Source organism: Hypomesus transpacificus, chromosome 6, assembly GCF_021917145.1.
Source record: "Hypomesus transpacificus isolate Combined female chromosome 6, fHypTra1, whole genome shotgun sequence".
NCBI lineage: Eukaryota > Metazoa > Chordata > Actinopteri > Osmeriformes > Osmeridae > Hypomesus > Hypomesus transpacificus.
The window spans coordinates 12,234,024-12,256,430 of record NC_061065.1 but is presented as its reverse complement, the minus strand read 5'-3'; the positions used below and the strand labels follow the sequence as shown (position 1 = coordinate 12,256,430).

Genomic DNA, 22,407 nt, shown 5'->3' with positions numbered 1-22,407 from the left:
CACGTTGCCTACTTTAAAAGCAACAATGTCGAATACGCTCATGCTAAACTTTTAAAACATGTCATATAACGGTGTATTTAACGGTAGCCTATACAGTATAACGGTACTGTAATTCCTAATACCATATGAGACCATTAAGTGAGGAGACACTCCAATGCTCGTCATGCTCGGACCATTTTATTGTGCACGTTTACTGAACAGCATGAGTACAGTTTTCATACACACTCAAACACTAAACTCCTCACACAGTATTTACAGTTGATTCAGGGAAAGGCCGTGTCGTGTCTAACTAGCAGATTACCAATCTCATGTCACATGAATGCAAATATGGTTACATTTGAGGAACAGACTAATGCAAATAAAAACCTATGCCACCTATAGAAAATGACAGTTGAGATTGTGAAAATGGATCCCGTTAGGTCAAGTGCTCGGTCTCTTTCTCACACACACACTCTCCAATACTGTAAATACAAGAAAAAAAAATGCCTGCAAGTGTTCTTTTCTAAATGATTTTCAATAGTACAATTGGGGTGATGGTGAAACATGTTTGGCCTTCTCCTCAAAAATGTTTCAAAATGTCAAATTTTCTACTGTATGAATACAAGATAAAGACCATACTGAAGGATAGGACTGCCCATTCTACTTAATTACAAGTAAAAAAAAAAAAGTGTAGAGATCAAATAATCCGAATTTAAAAGGAAATAAGGCAATGATAAGAAAGCCTATTCTGAAATACCTTGGGGACCACTTACTGAAGTGAAAACGAACAACTTGATTTATATGTAAGTGTACTTGTATCAAGATCCCACTTATGATTGTATAACACTGTAATTAAGTCAGATTCTATGCATAGATTTGTTTTCTTTTATCCCTCTCTATGGCCGCCAACAAAACACATTCTCAATTTATAAACTGATTTTGTCAACCCTTTTCACATAAAACTGTTACACACACAGATCAATTTCGGTATCATCCTACAAAGGAGTCAGATGGCTGAGCGGTTAGGGAATCGGGCTATTAATCAGAAGGTTGACGGTTCAATTCCCGACAGTTGTGTCCTTGGGCAAGGCACTTCACCCTACTTGCCTCAGGGAATGCCCCTGTACTTACTGTAAGTCGCTCTGGACAAGAGCGTCTGCTAAATGACTAAATGTACAAAGCCCACACAAAGTTCTTCACTGTCACGCATGCACACGCACTTACAGAAAGCAGTGGTATGGTATGGGGGTGTTCTCCAATGAATACGTGTAAGTTGGGTCAAATAAAAATCAGTTGTTTATTATTGAATTCTTGCTGGATCAGGGAGGGAGTATGAAATGGCGAGCCTAGAACTGGTGTCTGTTGGAGCAAATCAGTGGTTGACGTGGGGATGCTGTTGATAGCTCGATGTGTGTGTGTGTGTGTGTGTGTGGGGGGGGGGTTAAGTCTCAAGCTTCATAGTTCACAGGTTGTAGAAGTAAGAGGCTAATGTATGGCAGAGGGAGATGCAGGAGGGGAGCACCAGGCACCATGTTTTTCCTCAGGTGTTGAGTGATGTCTGTAGTCATGCTGTTCACCAGGGACAGAGGGACAGGAGAATTATGCAAGGGAGCGCTGGCGCGGTTTGATTCTGGGGTATAGCTGTAGGAGAGAGAGAGAGAAAGGATAGACATTATTAAACTTTCTGTTTACGAGTCCGCTCAATCTAGTCACATTTGTCATTTTATTTTTCAGTCGTTACATGTAAACCTGTCAAGTGCACGTGTAACTGCAAAACATTTTTGAATACAAATACTTCGCAATATGAACTTTCAATTTCAGTTTGTGGTGCAGGAATACGATTAAACCAAAGCGATTTCATACCGCCAACTTGATTTCATCACAAATTCTCCTGTTTGCCTGCTGCCAGTCATAAAGGGTGTTCGATGAATATTTAGTCCCAGAACTTGTTGACTAAATTGAAACCCAGTATACTAACGTACGTAAAGCGCAAAAGGGGCCATACATTCTGTGTGACCTGCCTGTGCGCAAAAGGACAACCAATGCAGATATTTAATTTGTGGAAAGACGCGTCTCACCCCTAAAAGGTTGCGTGGGATGTATCCTTCCTTGTCGTCGAGACGACCCCACCACCACTCTGTCTCGTTGTCATCCTGCCGCCGCAGAATGGTGATGGCGTCCCCTTCTGCAAACGACAGCTCGTCTGGGCTCTGGGACTCGTACTCCCAGAGGGCATATACGACGCCCTTGTTCATCACCCCCATCTTTTCCTGAACGCCTGGATAGAGGGAACCCAGGCAAATGACAGAAAGAGTATAGAACAGTAGTACAATTATAATAAGTACACAACGCAACGAACAGGATGGGGATTCAAACCTGCAACCTCTTGATCTGTGGTCGAAGGCTCTTCTACTATGCTATACCCGCCCATAACCTAACCATACAATGTTGAAGAAAAAGGAGGCATCACCATAGAGAAACTGGGAACATTGAATGAAGCCTTCCTCCATCTCTTCACACTTGTCTGCAGCAGTTTCAACATCGCTGATGGTACTGGCAAAGATTGCAGCGCCCGACTCTACCAGGACCTTGCACAGGTGCACGCTGTTACAAGACGCCGCGCAGTGCAGGGGAGTCCTGTGCACGGGCCGAACACATAGAGACACACAAAGAAAAAAAAGAAGAGTCGTCAAGTTTCTCAACATTCTTATCGTGATAAGCCATGCGTGTTCCGGAACCCTATATCTAGTGCGCTACATGCACAAAGGTATGACAAGTTAAACAGTCAAAAGGGCAATGAAGCCTGTTTCCTGTATGGTGTGTGCGGTGGCTTACCAGCCATCACTGTCGGCAGCATTGACGTTGACGCCAAAGTCGAGCAGGAACTTGACTATGTGGTGATGCCCGGCGCACACAGAGTTATGTAGTGGGGTGATGCCTTCATCGTTGGGAGTGCTGGGGTTTTCCACCTGAGGACAGTGTACATGCAGGTGAGATTAAGGGTGATACCTAGGACATCTCAAGCATTTGCTGCAGATGCTTACAATGCTAGAATGTGCAACTTTTCACAAGGCAGGGAATCTTAACTGGGAAAAAACTGGATTTTTGGGATCACGATGAGTGTAGTTTTGTTGATGTTGTTGATCGAATGAATAATCACTCGCCAGAAAATGTCACAAACTGTCAATAAGTAAAGTATGTAAAAAGGAGAAAGTGTGTGTGTGAGACAGATAAATGTCACCTCATAGATGATCCTCTGCACCAGGTCAAACTCTCCTTCCAGTGAGGCGTCCAGCAGCAAGGCCAGGGGGTTGAATTTGACTCTGAGGCCATGGCCTGTCCGCTCAGAGTTGGCTTTTTTCAAGTTAGTACGCTTGTCCTAGAGAAAGTGACAGTTCTATTAGTGGTAAATGTGGCCCATGTTCTCCTCGAAAGAGAAGTTCAACGATCCGGAGGGGCAGAATTGCACAGTCCCTTTGTGTTTGAAAACAGGTCTGTGCTCTTCTCCCACTTGTCTATCTCTCTCTGCTTTCTAGGCTGCATCACATGCAACCGAAACATCTTTTCTAAAACGTTTTGAATGATCGCACAATTCAAATAGGATATAAGTAAACTATTCTCTAAAAACAAATAAGTTGGGCTGTTTGTTTGTGCGTATTTGTGGTGTTTTACTTAACATGTATTGGCTTTGATTTGAATTTGTTTTATCGGAAAGGCTAACTTTTTTAACGCTAACTAGGTTGCATTTGTGTAACAATACAAACAAAGGTGTGGGCCTCACCACTGCGGGTGAGGGCGTAGTCCCGGCGTCCTCTGGAGAGCTGACCTCGAGCACCGGGCTGGGCAGCATGACCACTAGACCCTCCAGGTTGTTGTTGTGGTTATCCTCAGACTCCTGCGGGTCGGGGGGATTCAAAAGGCCCTCCGGGGCCGACGCGAGGGCCTGGTTGTCGTTGGTGTCGTTTGGCGGCGGGAGGGCTTCCGAGGCTGGTCCCTCAGCGCCGGGTGTCTGCGGAGGGGGATTCCCGTTGTCGGCGTCCGCCGCCATGTTACCGCAAGGGTAGTCTGGCGGATTGGCGGGCTGATAGAAGGGCGTGCCTCCCCCGGCCCCCCCTCCCCCATTTCCCCCCACCACAGCAGCCTCTATGCCCCCTGCCAGCGTGTTAAAGCGCTGGTAGAGCAGCTTCTGGATATTGGGCCCCGAGGGGCCCTCGGGCTCCGTGATGGAGCTGCGCTTTTTCAGGGGCCGCGGGGCGTTGGCCAGCTTCTTGCGCAGCACCTCCAGGTCCACATCGCTTTGGTAGCGCAGCGGCGAGTGCACCATGGGCGTCAGCTTGGTGGGGCTCAGAGGCCGCGGGATGTTCTCGACGTTGGGGGGGGGGGCGGAGGACTCTGGGGCATGGCCACCTTCCGGATCTGTCGCTTCGCCATCGAAAGAGTCTTCGTGGCCCTGGAATGCAGGGAAGGGCCCTCCTGACAGCATGAAGGGCAGAGGGGATGGGGGCGTGGATCCCGAGTGGAGAACAGGTTTTCCATACACTGCACGCACAAAGGAAACAAAATAAATAGTTACATCATCTGCTTGTTAGATCTTTGTGGGGGGAATGCCTGCGCAACAATGAATTCAACAACCTGCTATTCAAATACCTGCTTTGAGAGCGGGTTTGAGAGGGTGACTCTTTGGCGCCGCCTGCTGGAGGTACATGTGGTAAATAGAGCTGGAGTTCATGGTGGCCGGGCCCTTGCGGGGCGACTGCGGCCGCGACCCTCTGTCTGGAATGAAGGGGCGAACGGCCACGGCGAGAGGCGGGTCCAGCCGCTCCCCCAGCCCCGGGGGGAAGAGGGGCGAGTTTGGCTGGAAGGTGGGGCTGGGGGGCACCGATATGCGCTGCTGAATCTGCTGAGAGGACGAGCCGGATGGGGGAACGACACGGGGCCAGGAGGGGGCCGGGGGGTTGGGGTGAGGTCGCAGGGGAGGCACGTCTTTGCGGCGCTCCAGCGAGCTGTTGTAGGCCGCAGAGAGGAGGTGCGAGCCGTAAGGCGGGGGCTGGAGCTTGGATACGGCAGGGGAGGAGGAGACGGCCATCTTGTTGGAGTCCATCACCTAGGGAGAGGCGCAGCAGAACAATGTTTCATTCATCAGATGCTCATATCCAACAGGTGGAAATTTCCATCTGGGACCTCTTGCTATTCAGCCCTGCAGGTAAATACACTCAATCTATGCTATGATAGGATGCTGGAACGATCCCACCTCTGTTTTACCACCGGTCAGGAAGTATCAGGCCAGCAACTGTGTAAGAGCTGCACTTTCATTAAAGATAGCTAACTAGGTACAATTCGGACACCAGAGTACATGTTTGCTACATTTGGAGAGATATGGAGACTGACCTTGTCTGTGGTGGAAGCGGAGGGGGAGCCGGGAGGTGGAGTGGTGCCTTGGGTGTCAATCTCAGACTCTCTCCAGTCTGGGGGTTTTAGCAAGGCATTGCCCTTGCCTAGTGTGGGCCAGCTGGCTTCGTTAGCTGAGAAGAGGGGAGAAGGTAAGGAGAGGACCATGAGAGTAAGAGAAGGCCTCAGGGCTAGTTTTAGGACTAGCATGGGAAAAAGGAGGTTTACCAGAGCTGGGTGGAAATGGTTGCTTGAATACAGATTGCTGTCCTTGTCCACAGCTAGTGTAATGGAGTGGGTGGAAGCTGGACATATTACAAACCAGATTTTTGGAGTTTCGATTGATACAAATGTACAGCGTTTATCTTTTTCAGACATTATACACATGGCTTAACCTGGTCTTTCACCAGGAAGTGACGAGTAATGAATTCAGTTGAAAACTCAATTGAAAATTTACTGTGCATTATACAATCCTCTATATTATATATTCCTATATTCAATAATATAAAATAAATAGCTTGCATACAAAATTGTCAAAACTAAATGCTAAGAAAATATTTTCCAGCATGCTTGATAAATAATAATACGTTAATAAAATTAAGTGATGCATGGTGAGTAACTAGGTGGGCTATGGAGGTCATGGAACGAAAATCTGATCAGAGCTCAAATTTACAGGTGTGGCGTTGCATAGGTAAATTTGACTTCTGCACTGATCACACTACATGCAGGGGAGCGCAGTGAACCTTCCCAAAGTAGCTATGCATAATAATGCAGGATCTGTGTTTTCTATCCCGATGCCAAAGCACAAAGGAGCACCTATGTATATCCCTGTGGTGTGACGCTGAAATTTAGAGAGCGATGAAACCCCTAGCTCTTTCTATAAACCATGACAACTAGATCCAGACTGCTAGTTCATGAGGTCAAAAGAGTACCCAATGAAGAATCATAAACGGTGTAGGTTTTAGATCATTTTTCTTGATGCGCTTTCACACACACGCAAATTCTACATATCCTGTCTTCTTTCTTTTTAGTGCTCATAAGAAATAGTCATTTACAAAATTCAGTGACCAAGTTGCTTGGTATTTAATTTTGTCCCCCCCCAAAAAAGAATGTTACACAGCTCTATTGCTCCACTTGCATTATAAGCAAAGTATTCTCAACTGAAGGTGCAAAAGAACACAAGAAAACAGCAAACCATAGCATGGTCTGGCCAAAAAAATGCAATGGATGCTGCAGCGTCAAAAAAAGCATTTGCCTATTTATTCGCACCATGCATGATTTATGTTTGAGGGGCTTTTTTATATAGCCCTCAAACTTGCATAGTGGGCAATGTGTCTCAATGTCTGAGGCAAAGCAGGAATTACTGTTATAAACCTCATCAAGCACCAACATGTCTCAGTTAGCAATTTTACTGAGTCTCATCAATCCATTTCATAAAAACGATTCCCTCAATATCCTTGGTTGTTAACAAGCTTCAGTTAGAATACAATGGCCAACTAAATCTCACTCAGATATCTAAGAAGGTTCAAAGCAAGCCATCCCTCTGCTTAGGCAACCTGCACACTCACGGGAAGGGCCTTCCAAACCAGAGGGGGCCCCGGGGCCCACGTGAGCTTCTTGAGGGGATGCTGGTACAGGGTCCACAACGATGTCTAAATCTGACACCTTCCATGAGCTGGGGGGCTTTCTCACAGAATCCGCCACTGATGGTGGTGGGTGTTCTGGCTGGTTGTTCAAGTTCTCTGTACGGAAATTATATTGCATGCTATTGGGCAGGAAAGCTATACATAAAAATGTTTGTAAATGTATGTTTTGTCATCGGCTTGTACATACACTGGCATCTACCTTTTTGCTGTTGTTGATCACTTTATAAGCAATACCTGTACTGTCGTTACAGATACAATTACTTTTTAGAACGTCTGGGACAGCATATTCGCTGGCTAGCCAAGTCTGTACAGGTTCTTTAAAATCTTTTGTTTGACTGACATTCTGGGATAACCACTCTTAATCTAGTATAGAAACCAGTTGTTGACATAACTGGATACATTGGGCCCCGGGATCTCAACTGATCCGGGAGAATCAAAAACAGGAGGACAGAATTTTTGTTTGTTTGGGGTTAGGAGTCTCTTATGACTGTAATACTCCTGCCGCAATAGAACTCAAATACATTTTGGCTTGGTACATGTGCCTACGGTCCAATATCAAATACATTTTGAACCGAAAAGGATTCGCCAGAAACTAATGGAAGTGGCAACCACACTCAAAAAGCAAATTAAAGAGAGGGCAAAGGAAAGGTCAAACGTATCAGCAGGCGGAGGGAGAACTCAACCACGGCGCAGCAGAGCTGACAAAAAGGAATTGGGAGGGCAGTTAGACAAACCTGATTTCAAGCGGGCTTGGTTGTTGGGGACGTTGACGCCCAGCGACTGGGGCTTGAGGGGGTCTGCCGGCACAGAGTACCCACTCTCCTGCGTCCCCGGCACAGGGACCTGGATGTACGGCCCCACGGCTGCCACGCGACCCACTGTCCCAGGGGCCGGCTGGGGAGACGGCGGTCCATTAGTCCGGTTGAGCTGTAGGGTGACAAGAACCACATGAACACATGAAGGCAAGTGGGGTCACGTGAAGAAGGACTCTAATAGAACATCTCGTGGACTTCAAACTTGCCCCAAATCTTTTTATTGCTAAGCTAACCGTTTGCTGGCTAAATGGGAAGTTATCGCATTGCACTAGTTATTGTAGCTATGATCAAAATAACAAATATTGTACATACAGTTAACAGCGCATCCACAAGTAATGACGGTGATCTCTAATGTGTGTAGCATGTTGTGTGTGCTGTGCGCTCCTAGCCTTACAGGCACGTTCTCTTTTGGACGTGCCTCAGCTTTTTTCTTGTAGAGGCGGTCGCGCAGCTCAGTGATGCGCTTGTCCATCAGCGTCACCTCCACGTTGCGCTTGTTCAGCAGGTCCTTCTGTTGCTGCAGCTTGCTGTTCTGATCCTGGTTCAGCTTGTTTCTTATCTGGGAAACGGGGGGGGGGGGGGGGGGGGGGGGGGAGGTGCACGCCCGATTTGTGACACCAAACAATTCAATCGGGAGGGCGGACGACGTGTGATCGTAGGTGGTACTGGTACATCAGTGGACTGTGAGAGCTAATGTGTCCAAGTGTTCCTACTATTTATTTCACTGTTTCGATACAAAGCAAATCTCGACAGATTTGGGATACAACTCAATCATAATAAACACATTTCAGAGCCCAAAACAGTAGTCTATAATGTATTTGCTTCGCGGTTTTGGCCATGACAAATACCTGGCTCTTTTAAGGAAGACTAAAGCTTTGGCCAATCAGCAGAGGTGACAACGTCACTCTACAGACCGTACAAGGGGGGGGGGGGGGGCGGCTGCAGGTAACATACAGTCTCATCTCGTGCCATTTCACAGACCTGCAGCTCCTGGTAGAGTTTGCGCAGCTCCAGAGCGGCGGTACTGGACACCTGCCCTCCCAGGGCGGACTGCAGGTTGTTCAGCTTGCCTCTCCGCAGGTCCTCCAGCTGCAGGCTCAGCTGCTCCACCCGCAGCACGGCCGCCTGCAGGTCCGCCTGCTTCTCCTGGAACAACCCGTTCACCTGCTCGATCTCGGCAGCTGAGGAGAAAGGTGTGTGTGTGTGTGTGTGTGTGGGGGGGGGGGGGGGGGGGTGAGAGCAAAGTCCTTTAGTACCTTGGTGGATTGGAGAGCACAGGAGAAAGGCCGCACACAGATTGAGACTGTGTGTGTGAGGACGGACACAGATTGAGACCGTGTGTGTGAGTACGTACACAGGTTGCCGTTGATGACTTTGCTGTAGTCCACCTGGCCCCTCATGGCGCGGATCTTCTTGAGTTTGGCCTCCTGGTTCTCCACGCGGTCCTTCAGCCTCTGAAGCTTCTCCGTCTCAGACACCGACTGCTGCTGCCGTCTCTCCTGCTGCTTCAGGTAGCGCAGACGCTGCTCCTAGACGCACACGGGACGCTTCCGATTATTCAGATGGAACGTTTGTCTTCACTGCTCTGGATTTCCATGTAATATGCAGTTGGGCATACATGAATCAAAACCATATGTGGGTAGTTTGTCTTTTGAATATTTTCTATGATTTACTACTATCTAATTTACCCAAATGTTTATGGAAGAACGTAGATTGTATTTTATTTTCATGAAAATAACTAACTAGATCCTATTGTACCTTTAAATACGCACAGACAGATCATTCGGGGTCTCAGACCCCTCAGGTACAAATGAGGCAACTCCATAAGACGTTCTTAGATCAGGTGAGGGTCCCATGGAAATGTAGAGTTCTCAACTCTACATTTTCTTCATTCACTTACACCAACCCCAAAAACGATTTTTCTATTAATTGTATGCGATTCACCAACAAAAGACTATCCCTAGGTAGTAGTAGAAGATGGCAAAACGTACAAGTTCAAATTTTAACATGCAACAAAGATAATATCCACATCAATTCCTAATCAAAAAGGTGTTACCTTAGCGACAAGCATCTGCTGTTGCACCTCAATTTGTTGCTGCTGCCGTGTGGCCATCTCCTGCAGCTCTGACAGCGTGAGCTCCACACGGGGGCTCCCCACCTAACACACACACACGATCCATTAACTTGGAGCTTCCCTACCCGTTTCATTGGTAGCCTGTACAAAACGTTTCAAATAGAGTCATGTTTCAAGGTGGACCCAGATGGTGGCTACATATAACAGCACGACGTATTTCAGTATGTGAAGCTGCAGTAATCATGCGTGCACACCCAGCAGTGTGGATACGGACACTAAAATAGACGGTGACCTATTGCTCGTGGATACATCTGACATACAACTCAATCGGTAAATCCAATAGCTTTGTTTCAAGTCCCGCGCTCGTCTCCGAACCAATGATGGATTGTACTAGAACACATGAGCTGGATAGGAACGCCATATCTTTGTTCTACCTCCTGGTAAAGCTCACCACTGGGACATGAGGATGCCTGCCACTCAATGTCCTGTCAAAACCCCTCAGCTAAATGTGCACTTTGGCCACGTACAGGAACATTCCTTTAGCCACAATGTCCTTTGTAAAAAAGACAACAACAAAAAAAGATGTGTCACTCTCCAAGGACGTGTGCTCACTGTATGTACGCAAGACAGCACAGTAAGTGGTGGATGGGGTTAACCAATGGAGGATGAGTGATGAGAGACAACAGGTTCATAGATAACTAAAAAGCCATCACACAGTCATGTCAATCATGCCAGGTCGTCTATGAATATTTCCTTACCCAAGGCCTGGTCTCTCCTCCCTAGAAGCAGCGAGTATTTCTTGTCGTGGTGCTGGATGAATGACGTATGTGCACTGACGCGATATAGATGTAGAGCAGATGACTGGAGAGGGTGTACTGGAGATGAGACGGAACTGGGGGAGGGACTAAGCCAAAGCAAGTCACGCTCGGAGGAGAAAGCTACATGCGCGTATCCATGCAAGCGCGTGGCGAGTCTTGCGCGTTCTCGGGACAGTGTTGCGTTTGAGATGGAGAGAATGGAGAAACTTACACGCATGGCCACTCAGTGGCGGTCTAACGGACAAATCACCGAGAGCACGGAACCAGGCAAGTCAGTGGCTCTACCAACCATTCAAAGTGACTTTGAATGATTCTTTACACAGTTCACCAATGTAACCACGTTACCATTGGTACTAGCAACGGAACCCAGGTATTTGCAAATTGTAACGGGCTCTGGGCCTGACCCAAATGAAAACCAGAATGTTATTGTCAGTGCACTGTTAGATACATCCCCAAATTACGCTTGAGTCTTCCACTCAGACTTATTGAGCTAGGGTCCACATCTTGATTTTACACTGATCTTTTACAAACTAGACATTGGCCAACTGGAAAGTTGAAACAATCGATTTCCTAGCTGAGGGGTCTTAACAGATGCAGGGTCAGCAGCTCTGTCAGAGGTGGCCTTCACATCCATCAGAACCCCAGGGTAACTGGTTCACTCCTTTTTTTGTGTGTGTGTAGGCTGTCGGTCAGGCAACTCTGTAACATTGCTCACAGAAACCAACTAATGAGGAACTGGATCACACTACACACACACACACAACTGGATATTGTGTATTAGATACGATGGAAAGACAGAAGGTGTGTCATGCTGCCGTCTCTTGAGAAGGGGAGGGAAATAAATAAACAATTTGGCATCTCGTGACGTTCTAGTTCTTACCCAAATCCCCCCCTTAAGGTTAAATTAGTTCCGCTCCCTTGACCACGGCAGCTTCCCGTTCTGGAATCTGGGACGGTATGAGAGAGTGCATGGAGGAGGAGGGGGGGGGGGGGGGGGGGGGGGGTAATGGACTGGATACACACTTCACAGAGTGCTTATGAGGCCAACTCGAACTGAGAGATACATTATAGCTCACACAGTAAATATGGGACAGAGCGGCGTTCTTCTAAGAACCGGATTCAGACAGTGTTGGATAAACTACAACATACTGTGGTCAAGTTCCCTTATTGTAAGTAGGAGAGGTGATGTGTTTGCTGGCATTTTACGTTAGATTTATAGAGAGTACTGTAGTAGTGAAATGAAAGCATTGGCTATATTATTTGGCCAGCTCTGGTGCAATGGTCAGGACAGGCAGCCATGCCACTTGACAGTCCCCAACTGCATCAGTCACCCAGGGAGGCTCAACTGCCAACCTCTCTTTAACCCAGAAAACCCACTGGCCACGCTAATCAGTACTGACAACAGATCAGCACCTGCTGACAATGGACATGGCAATACCTAGATATAGATCATGATAGAGACAGTAACTCAGAGATATTCTGACAGTATATTTGTTATATTGTGGATACTCGATTCTGATTTGTTGGAGGGGTACATTAATTGCATAACCACACTTGTTGTTTAGACTACTGTATATGCTGCTCTGACCAGCAAGGTTTGTGTACATATGTCATGATTTGGCAGCATCAATAAGGGAAATAATTCTCGTTGACTCGTCAATAATTCATACTTCTTCATCGGGCCATTTGACCTGGAAAAGCAACATAACCGCCAAGTCCATTGTGGTGGTTTGGTCAGCACAGCCACTAAAAATCTGTATGGCATTTAGACTAGGAAAAAAGTGAGGCCTCTGAGTCACTATTTTAGTCGAGGTTTCCCTGCAGCAGCCATGTAAACACAGCCTCTGGCATACTTTGCTTCAGTCAGCGATGAGTCCGTCTAATAGTCCCCATGGATGTACAATTGAAAATACTCGAGAATATCACGATTGTGTTGATGATGTGCATCGTGAGAAAGCTTTTACCCCATTCTCGTTCTTTTCTCCACTGCTTCCAGTCCTGCGGTTGGCCTGCTCCTGAGACTGCTGGCTCCCTGCAAAGAGTGAGATGTACACAGCAGGAAAATACACTTCATTCATAATGGTCCCTTTTAACAAACCAGCCGATGCCACACAAAGTAGACAAATACAAAGCCAAAATGATTTGAAGACTTTATAAGACAAACTTGTATTTTAGTTTAAAGCCAGAGGGTGCATAAGGTGTGTGAAGATGTTGCCATCACGGTATGATGTTAAAAATAAAAAATAAACAGAACGCAAATCGGTTTTGCACTCTGTTTAAACAGTCAAATGCTGAAACATTGATTCATGGGAAGCTGCTGACACCTGATGTCACATGACAGGTCATCATGTGATTATGGACATTTATCAAAAACTAGCAGCATAGAAATATATATATATATATATACAGTGCCCTCCAAAAGTATTGGAACAGTGAGGCGAATTCCTTTATTTTTGCTGTAGACTGAAAACATTTGGGCTTGACATCAAATAATGAACGTGAGACCAGAGATCAACGTTTCAGCTTTTATTTCCAGGTATTTACATCAGGATCTGATGCACAACTAAGAAAATATCACATTTTGTTTGAATCCACCCATTTGTCATGTGAGCAAAAGTATTGGAACAGATATACTTAAAACATATTTAAGTGAATAAGACTTAATATTTAGTTGCAAATCCTTTGCTTTCAATAACTGCAGCAAGTCTGTGACCCATTGACGTCACCAAACTTTTGCATTCTTCCTTTTTGATGCTTTCCCAGGCTTTCACTGCAGCCTCTTTCAGTTGTTGTTTGTTTTGTGGGGTTCCTCCCTTCAGTCTCCTCTTAAGCAGGTAAAATGCATGCTCTATAGGGTTTAAGTCTGGAGATTGACTTGGCCAGTCTAATACCTTCCATTTCTTGCCCCTGATGAACTCCTTTGTTGTTTTGGCAGTGTGTTTTGGGTCGTTATCTTGCTGCATGATGAAGGCTCTGCCAATCAGTTTGGTTGCATCTTTCCTTAAATTGGCAGACAAAATGTTTCTGTAGACTTCCGAGTTCATTTTGCTGCTGCCATCATGTGTTACATCCTCAATGAAGATTAATGAGCCCGTCCTAGAAGAAGCCATGCAAGCCCAAGCCATGACATTACCTCCACCGTGTTTCACAGATGAGCTTGTGTGTTTGGGATCATGAGCAGTTCCTTTCTTTCTCCAAACTTTAGCCTTTCCATCACTTTGGTAAAAGTTAATCTTTGTCTCATCAGTCCATAAAACTTTGTCCCAGAATTTTTGAGGTTCATCTCTGTACTTTTTGGCAAATTCCAGCCTGGCCTTCCTATTCTTCTTGCTAATGAGTGGTTTGCATCTTCTGGTGTAGCCCTTGTACTTTTGTTCATGAAGTCTTCTGCGAACAGTGGATAGTGATACCTTCACTCCTGCCATCTGGAGGTTGTTGCTGATCTCACTAACAGTTGTTTTAGGGTCTTTCTTTACAGCTCTCACAATGTTTCTGTCATCAACTGCTGATGTTTTCCTTGGTCTACCTGTTTGACGTCTGTTACTTAGTACACCAGTAGTTTTCTTCTTCTTCAGGACATTCCAAATGGTTGTACTGGCTATGGCCAATGTTTCTGCAATGGCTCTGATTGATTTTCCATCTTCTCTAAGACTCACAATTGCTTGTTTTTCACCCAAAGACAGCGCTCCGGTTTTCATGTTGTTTTCACCTCTGAATACAGTCTGCATAGACAAAACCTATCTTACCCAATCTGAACCTGAGTGTAGACATTCAGTGGTATTTATTGATTGAATAATGTATGTAATAGGACACACCTGGGCAACAAAACACACCTGTCAGTCATATGTTCCAATACTTTTGCTCACGTGACAAATGGGTGGGTTCGAACAAAAAGGTGATATTTTCTAATTTGTGCATCAGATCCTGATGTAAATACCTGGAAATAAAAGCTGAAACGTTGATCTCTGGTTTCACATTCATCGTTTGATGTCAAGCCCAAATGTTTTCAGTCTACAGCAAAAATAAAGGAATTGGCCTCACTGTTCCAATACTTTTGGAGGGCACTGTATATATATTGTGAGCTTCAATATTCTCTGGCTCAGAGGCTGAACGACGTCATCTCATAAATTCAGCAAGACGTTCCTGATCTGTCACCCAAGCTTGACCATCTGATAACCAGGCACAGCAGAGGCTTTCCTGGCCGTTCCACTTTCCTGCTTATCTCTTGCAGCAATAACCCAAGTAAGACATCACGTGACTACAAACACCAACTAAGATAAACTGCCAGATAAAAACGGCTTCCTCATCCACTTTTGACAGCACATCTAAGACACCTGCGTGTCTTCGAGTGTCTGTGTGCTTGGGCAATGACACACAATGGCTTTTGATTTCATAGCGTCCAAGTGAGGCAGAGCGGGGCACAAAGTAGGAATTAGAATGTGGAGTTTAGCGCACCCACCTTGATCACTGCTCTCGGTGGGTGACTCTTCGTGTCTGAGGAAGAACTTCACCTCTTGTTTACGAGGGCCCCACTTCTGCAAGTGCTCATACATCATGTGTTCAAACGGAATAGCTCGCTCTGTAAAGACAAATTTAAGACTCTGTAAGTTCTCTGTTTGAATTATAATGGCATGATACACCGGACATAGAATCACAGTGTTGGGAAGAGATTGGTGACTGAACCAAGTCATGCGTTTTTTCATTCTAAAATGTCAATACTCAAATGTTTGTTTCCACAGAAATGTGTTGCAGACAGCAAACAACCTGTTAAAGTAAGGCCATGGTTTGTAAGGTTGAAGCCCAAGTGAAAGAGGAATGCTAACACTTGCATTGTCTGAACGATCCATCAACAATATCCACTGTGACAAACTCCTGTGTCATCAGTGTTTGGGCTTTTTGTGCAAAGCACACTGAGGGAAAGTGAGTGCTAGGTTGTCAGGTCAAAGTCAATTCTGGTTGTGTAATAAAAATATCCTGGACCGACAACCCACCATTAAGCTGCATTTTTTCCCTCATTATGTCAAATAGAATATACTTGTTTCCAACGAGAGCGCTGTACAAGTGTCATTCTTCCCCTACCATTGCCTCGCCACACTTCAGCCAGATGGCAGCCACTCTCTCCAGGCTCCTTGCAAAACTCCACCACGTCACGGCATGAGGTTTCTGGGGTGATGGGTACCTCTGTTAAAGCCTGCTCTCCATCACTGAGGTACACTGTTAAGATCATCTGAAAGAGGAAAACAAATTGCAAGAGAATTATATTAAGCAACCATTTTTTCAGCTGGGACCATTTTTTCCTGGTAGGATTTTTTCAGTTCCCTTTAAACATGGTGTGTAATAATGAGGTCCTCTGAGAGCTTTTTAGCAACACAGACAGGCCAGTGCCAGTGGAATGTCATTTTGAACATTTTTGGAGCGTACCGGCACTTTCAAGCCAACTCGGTAGAGGCAATTCTGTTCCAGCCAATCGCCTTCAGCAAGGCGTGCCTTCCTTGGCGAGGCGTACCTTTCTCATTGTCTTATTTTGTGTCAATCTAACTTCAGCTGAAGGAAAGTGTAGGAGTTCAGACAAGAATTAGGGGCACCCTTTCCCATATTTTTTTTATTAATTTTATAATGTTACCAAGTGTAGCTTTAAACTAGACTGCCAATTGTTTATCACTGCAGGAACACTAGATTGATCCTAATAGAGTGCTGTTGATTGAAGTTTTTTTTGTACCTCTTGATTTCATAATACTAGATGTTGCCTCCTTTTAAGCTTTGTGTCAGCTTATATCAAACCCATAGTTCCCTGGGTGTTTCAAAACATGACTTTCCTGCACCACCAAGCACTTATTCTGGACTGCCTCCATGTGTACTGATCTCAAACCGAAGCACATGAAATGGCGCAATAAAATAAAATTCCCTGATGCGTAATCCATATGACCCAAATCTGAAGCATGTGTCAACGAGAGAGCACACAAAAAAATACCACAATGCCTTGAACTAATGTGACAATAACTAAAGAAATATACACACCATTGAGCAGAAACACATTGGATTCTACAGACAATCTGTTACAATTCTACTCACACTGTAAGCAATTTATTTTAAATAACCGTACAAATACAATCATTCCATGAGCACAGATAGGCTATGGATCAATTTAGGAAACATAATTAAAGTTCATCACAACAATAGGTATTCATCAATCCCAATATCTGGACAGCAACAATGTATCTATGAGCAAAACCAAGTGGATGATTTATGCTAATGTCATAAAAGAAAATCCATTACTGGATATAGCCTATTTGGACAGCAGACATGTAAGGTATTTAGTCAGGACAGACTATTATTTCACTAAGAAATGTATGATGTACATCACACATGCATGCCAACATAGCCAAGACTCATTTACATTTTCATGCAACAATGACGATGTCAATCACCTTAAAGTGGCAATTTCCGCAATCACTTCAAGCTCAGACTAATATCCAAATGTGGCACAGGCAATGACAAATCACACTGAATTTCAAGAGGTCAGTGATCTCACCTTGAGGGAAAGACGTGTTGCCCCTGCTAAGTTCCGTCTGCCCGTAGGCTTTGACCCTTTGAAAGCCACCTGTCTCCTGCCCTCATTCTGGGGGTGGTGGACCTTCTTAGTCCAAGTGTTTCGGTCTTTTGAGAGGCTCACCAGGCTTCTTAACACTACTGTCACAAACTTCTTCATTCTAACATTCAGACTTCAAATACTCAGCATTCAATAAAACTAGAAACTAGTAAAGACGAGCGGGAAACGCCAGTAGCCCACAAGTAAAAAGGTTTGCAGACGTGGGCTCTGCAAAACAGCATTGGTCTCCTTTGTGTAAAGGCATGCTGTGTGTGCATCCACTGAAGGACAGAGGCAAGGAGGGAGGGAGAGAGGGAGGGAGAGAGACACGTTTTTGCCTGCAAGCTCCCCTTTTTAAATAAGGCTCCCCTTAGGTGTGTTATGACAGTGCAACAAAATTATCAAATAAGATTGAGTTGACCAGGCTGTGACAGGGGAGACCTACTACAGAGAACAGGCACTGATCCCAGCCAGCAACTCCTATATTTTGAAAATGGCTGTTTACCGATTCAAGCAAGGGTCCATTGTCCTGACGTGGACAGAGAATCAAAATGGCAAACTGAAGAGTGCATGCCACTGCCTGCTTCTTGCTTATATGATTACAATGGTCATTACTGAATGAAATTAACATGTCTTTCAAAAGGATATACCAAACTGAAGAAGTGCAAAAAGTGAGGTTTGAGTCTCAAAGAAAAACATTAACTTAAGAGCCAATTGTCCTCACGATTCTAAGTTCTCATGACAGGATCCATTAACATTTGAAAAGCTCTGCAGTAAGAAAGATGACAATTTAGACAAGTGCATTAGGGAAGAAAAATATATAATAGATAAAAGGTCACCAAACAGGTGGGGCTCTTATAAGTCAAGAGCTGATTTATTTTATCTATTCAGGATCAACTTTGACAGACTCTGAGCCAGTCAAGTCCATTGAGTCACACATCCTTGGGCATAGAAGCTCCTTACACAGTAAGGCACTCGAGAATTACAAACCAACCAAAAGTATGATTTCCGTCCTCAGGCAGAAAATGATTCTAACCATATTTTTACCAGTGCATTAACTGAATATGATATAACAGGCTATAGCAGCAAATTCTGGTGGAGTATGGAGGAAAGTATTAGAATACTAAAATGTAGAAAAAGCTAATAAGAAAATTGTATTGTATTTAGAATCAATATTAACTTCCTGTAAAAGGCGGCTGTTCATGGACATGCAAGACTTGCAGTCACCATAAAGCTGTTTCACACAATGCTTACTATGTGTGAGAATTGTATCAAAGTAAATAGTTCTCCGTTGGGCCAACAGGATGGCACTGTAAGCTACAATGACAGCTATTATTGTAGCAAAATTATTTGTGCAACTGACAATTTGTTAATGTTCTGTTACAATATATACATATGTTTTTTTTATATTTATTGACATAACGGAATATCCAAAATAGCAAGGTAACAGCTTTATTTAAAAAAAAAAAAAATGTTTTGTAAACATAATATCGTAAGTTTTTGTAAACACAATGCAGGCTACTTGTCATGACAAAAAGTAACAAATATTCTAGAAAAAGGTTTGACTATTCAAAATAAAAACTTGCGGGTCACATTCGAGTTGTGTTTATTCAAAAGCAAAACAGCAACTGAATGTTCAAGAGGTGTACTAGTACCTAGTACAATAGGCAAGCAAAATTAAGACATTTTCGTATAGGCTTGGATCATTTTATCAGTGTCTGTGGTTCGGTCAATCATTTTGATATCAATGTATCCCTTGCTCTGATTTCGTTTGGTCTGTGCACCAATCACTAACAAAGTAGCAGTAGCACCAACACATCATGTTGTAATACTTTTTAGGCATTACAGTTTCCTCACCGGCATCATATTTGCAGCTCGGTTGGTGTCAGGAGGAGAGGCACATAACAGCAATAACGTTGGGTAGCTTGAAGTTCAACCAGGGAGTGGTGACGTTCACTTGCAAATGTGCGATGCCCACCGCTGCAGCATCCTCAAACCCAAACAAGTACAGGAATGGTCCACCCAGTCCAGTGGGCTGTTGTTGCCTCGACGCCAGTCCTCTGCAAAATACAACACAATTAGCTTTGACTTACTAGAAAACAGAGTTGGCATAAATTATCGCATGATATACGCTATTGTAGTTAGCCATACAATTGTCCGGACACGTTAATGTAGCGTTACAAAGTGATAGTTAAATAATGTGATAGTTAGCCATTTCATCATGGCTAGCAACCACGACCAACTTTGTTGGACGTACCGCACATGCCATGGCAGAGGGACTCGAGAGTACCAGTACGTAAGCTAGCTAGCTCTACAGTAGCCTACATCTTGCCGTACAGCGAGTGTGTGGGCCCAACGTTAAAACAATGTCAGTCACAAATCGCAAAATAGCTTTATCAAACGTAAAAATAAAAACCCCGTCGTTTAGTGATACGTTTAGCCTAAGCTGTTCACTACTTAAGTTGGTTCGAGATGAGAGGATGCATTTAGATGGCTAGCCTACCGCATTGGCTTGGGTTCAGCAGTCTGATTGCTAAGCTAGTTCTAGCTAGTAGCCTACTGGTAGATCCACTGCCTCTCACTAGCAGAGTATATATTTTTTTAATGATTGCGAGCAAGTCAAACTGTTTGTGAAAAGCTACATTTAAAAATCAAAACGTAAGGGTTGATTTGCGATTAGGCTACAAACGATTGTGACTGTATTTAGCTAGAGCTAGTCAACCCAACAATCGACCAGACAGCCTAGCCACGGTAGCTATCTGGGACACTCACTATTTAATTACAAATGTAGCTCTACCGCGTTGTAATACTAGATTGGCTAGTATAACAACGTAATTTAAGCACAAATCTTAAAGGCAATCCACGACTAAGTAAATTATGGATGGTGGATAACTGTCAATATCAGTACCCGATGTAAGTAGTTAGCTCGTGCTTGTATACGGGCTAATTTCAATTAGCTAGGACTAGCTAGTACTGTAGCTAGCTAACTAAACTAACTGCGAACTGGGGTTGTTTAGCCTGCTGTTTCGGCTAGGTAGACTAGCTCAGGGAAGCACATTCAGTAACGAGAAAGCTGCCAAACTTACCTCCTAACAATGATTCCGTTTTGGATTAATCGAATTTCGGGAAATATTGCCGGCTTGCCTTTAAATTTCAAGGTTAGAGAAGAGTACTGTATATATTTAATCTGTTGACGTGAGAAAACATACCCCCGCCCTGCAGTACGCTGCCACGCAGTGATGTCACGTTGACTCGGAATGTAAAAAATGTGAGCTGCACCATAGAGAAAGTTGATAACAAGTAGGAGGTTGACCTGTACACTATACAGAAAAGGGTGAGAGGATGGTGATTACACATTTCTACACCTGTTCGTTATTGAACTATTTACGTATTTAATTTTGAGAAGAAAGAGCAGTTGATTAATTACACGATAAGAAGATGAAGATGATGCATGTTTCGAATGACCTATGGCAGTGGTCACCAACCTTTTTAGGCCAAAGATCACCGACCTTTGCCTTGGTGACCCGAAGATCTACCTATTGAGGCGTTGAGAGACAGAACAGACTCCAGACTGAACTTACAACTTAACTTTATATTTGGCCTTATTGTAATTGAATGAAATCAAACACTTTGTGAACAATATGAACAAGAAAAAACACTTTTGCAATGAGCAGGCTGGATATGAACGGTTTTATTTATAAACTGAAGTTACAACACAACACTGACAAATTTCTCATGTGACAAGTCAGTGTGATGGCTGTGACTGAACACTGTCTGTGAGTGCCTTGTAGTTTGGCTCATAAGCAGAGACAGCCAGTCTGAGGCAGTCTGTGAGGTGTCTGTCAGTAAGCCGGCTCCTGTACTTGGATTTGGTGATTTTCATCTGTGAAAATGCCATTTCACAGAGGTAGGTCGATCCAAAGTAGGCACTCACTTTTAGTGCACATGCACTGAGGAGAGGAAACTTCTCTCGGCTGACAAGTCCCCAAAAGTCACTGTCCCTTGACCTGGCTTTCAGCTCAATGTCATTTTGCAAATCAAGCATCTCCATGTCCACTCCACTTGGCAAAGCAAATGCTTTCTCGAATTGGTCTGCAACCTCCTCTGTATTAATAGGCAGGAATGGGTTTGAAAGAAATGCAGCAATATCCTTCATGATTTCTAACTCACCAAAACGTCGACTGAACTCCGCTGCCAGTTTGTCCAGGTGCACACAGTACTGCTCAGGGTGAAAGTCAGAAGAGTCTTTGATGGACTGTGACATTTTTTCCAGGTTTGTAAAGTGTGTCAGCGTCCCTTTCCTCAGATTCGTGGTCCAGACACAGAGTTTGGCCTTGAACGCATTCACTGCGCTGATCATGTGGAGGAGGTGCCGGTCTTTTCCCTGGAGTTCGTGGTTGAGCGAGTTCAGTTTTCCGGTTAGGTCCGTCAGAAACCCCAGGTCCAGTAGCCACGCATCCGTTGAAAGTTCCTCGTGCTCCTCGTTCCTTTTCGACAGAAACGTCTTAATCTTAGGCAGCAAGTCAACAAATCGCTGCAGCACTTTTCCGCGACTCAACCACCTGACATCAGCATGCAGAAGCAGGTCTCCATACGCCGAATCGAGCTCATCCAATAACGCCTTGAATAAGCGATGCTGAAGCGCTTTTGCTCGAATCGAGTTTACCACTTTGACCACCAGTGACATGACATGAGAAAAGTCCACAACTTTCCCAGCCAAGGCTTGCTGATGAATCACACAGTGATACTTCACGAAGTCGGGGAAATCCGGATCATTACGGCACAGTGCTATAAAACCAGCGTGCACACCGCACATTGCCGGTGCCCCATCGGTAGTGATTGCCACCAGTTTCTGAATGGGGATGTTCTTTTCATGGACATAGCTTTTAAAAACGTTGTAAATATCCTCACCTCTCGTTCTCTCTTTTAATTGGAGAAGAGTGAGGAAGTCCTCCTTTGTTGTAAAGTCCTGGAAAGCCATTCTGACAAATACAACAAGCTGAGCCGTGTCCATTACATCCAGCGATTCATCAAACTGCAGTGAAAAATATTCACAGAGTGACAAGTCCTCCAACACCTGTTGACCAACGTTATCCGA

General features: G+C 44.6%; 1 protein-coding gene across 2 annotated transcripts; it reads right to left on the bottom strand.

The window, feature by feature from the left end:
- Positions 1-155: 155 nt before the first annotated feature.
- On the bottom strand, positions 156-20,553 carry ppp1r13bb (protein phosphatase 1, regulatory subunit 13Bb). Of its 2 annotated transcripts, none has more exons than XM_047021482.1 (18): positions 20,396-20,553; positions 19,167-19,369; positions 15,800-15,947; positions 15,180-15,299; positions 12,685-12,752; positions 9,885-9,986; positions 9,183-9,357; positions 8,810-9,009; positions 8,223-8,387; positions 7,748-7,940; positions 5,368-5,501; positions 4,627-5,083; positions 3,761-4,518; positions 3,221-3,358; positions 2,815-2,948; positions 2,450-2,616; positions 2,058-2,257; positions 156-1,620 (listed from the first exon to the last, which is right to left on the bottom strand). In XM_047021482.1, exons 2-18 carry the CDS (start codon positions 19,173-19,175, stop codon positions 1,579-1,581), a joined length of 3,210 nt encoding a protein of 1,069 aa, XP_046877438.1. In that variant the 5' UTR covers positions 19,176-19,369; positions 20,396-20,553; the 3' UTR covers positions 156-1,578. The 2 variants fall into 2 exon arrangements, with proteins under 2 accessions (XP_046877438.1, XP_046877439.1); XM_047021483.1 differs by having other exon boundaries at positions 8,247-8,387.
- Positions 20,554-22,407: the final 1,854 nt, after the last annotated feature.

Coding starts and splice junctions, on each gene's coding strand:
- ppp1r13bb (XM_047021482.1), bottom strand. Junction 9,358..9,884: donor AGCAGATGCTTGTCGCTAAG/GTAACACCTTTT, acceptor GTGTGCGTCTAG/GAGCAGCGTCTGCGCTACCT. Junction 1,621..2,057: donor TCCCACGCAACCTTTTAGGG/GTGAGACGCGTC, acceptor TCTCTCCTACAG/CTATACCCCAGAATCAAACC.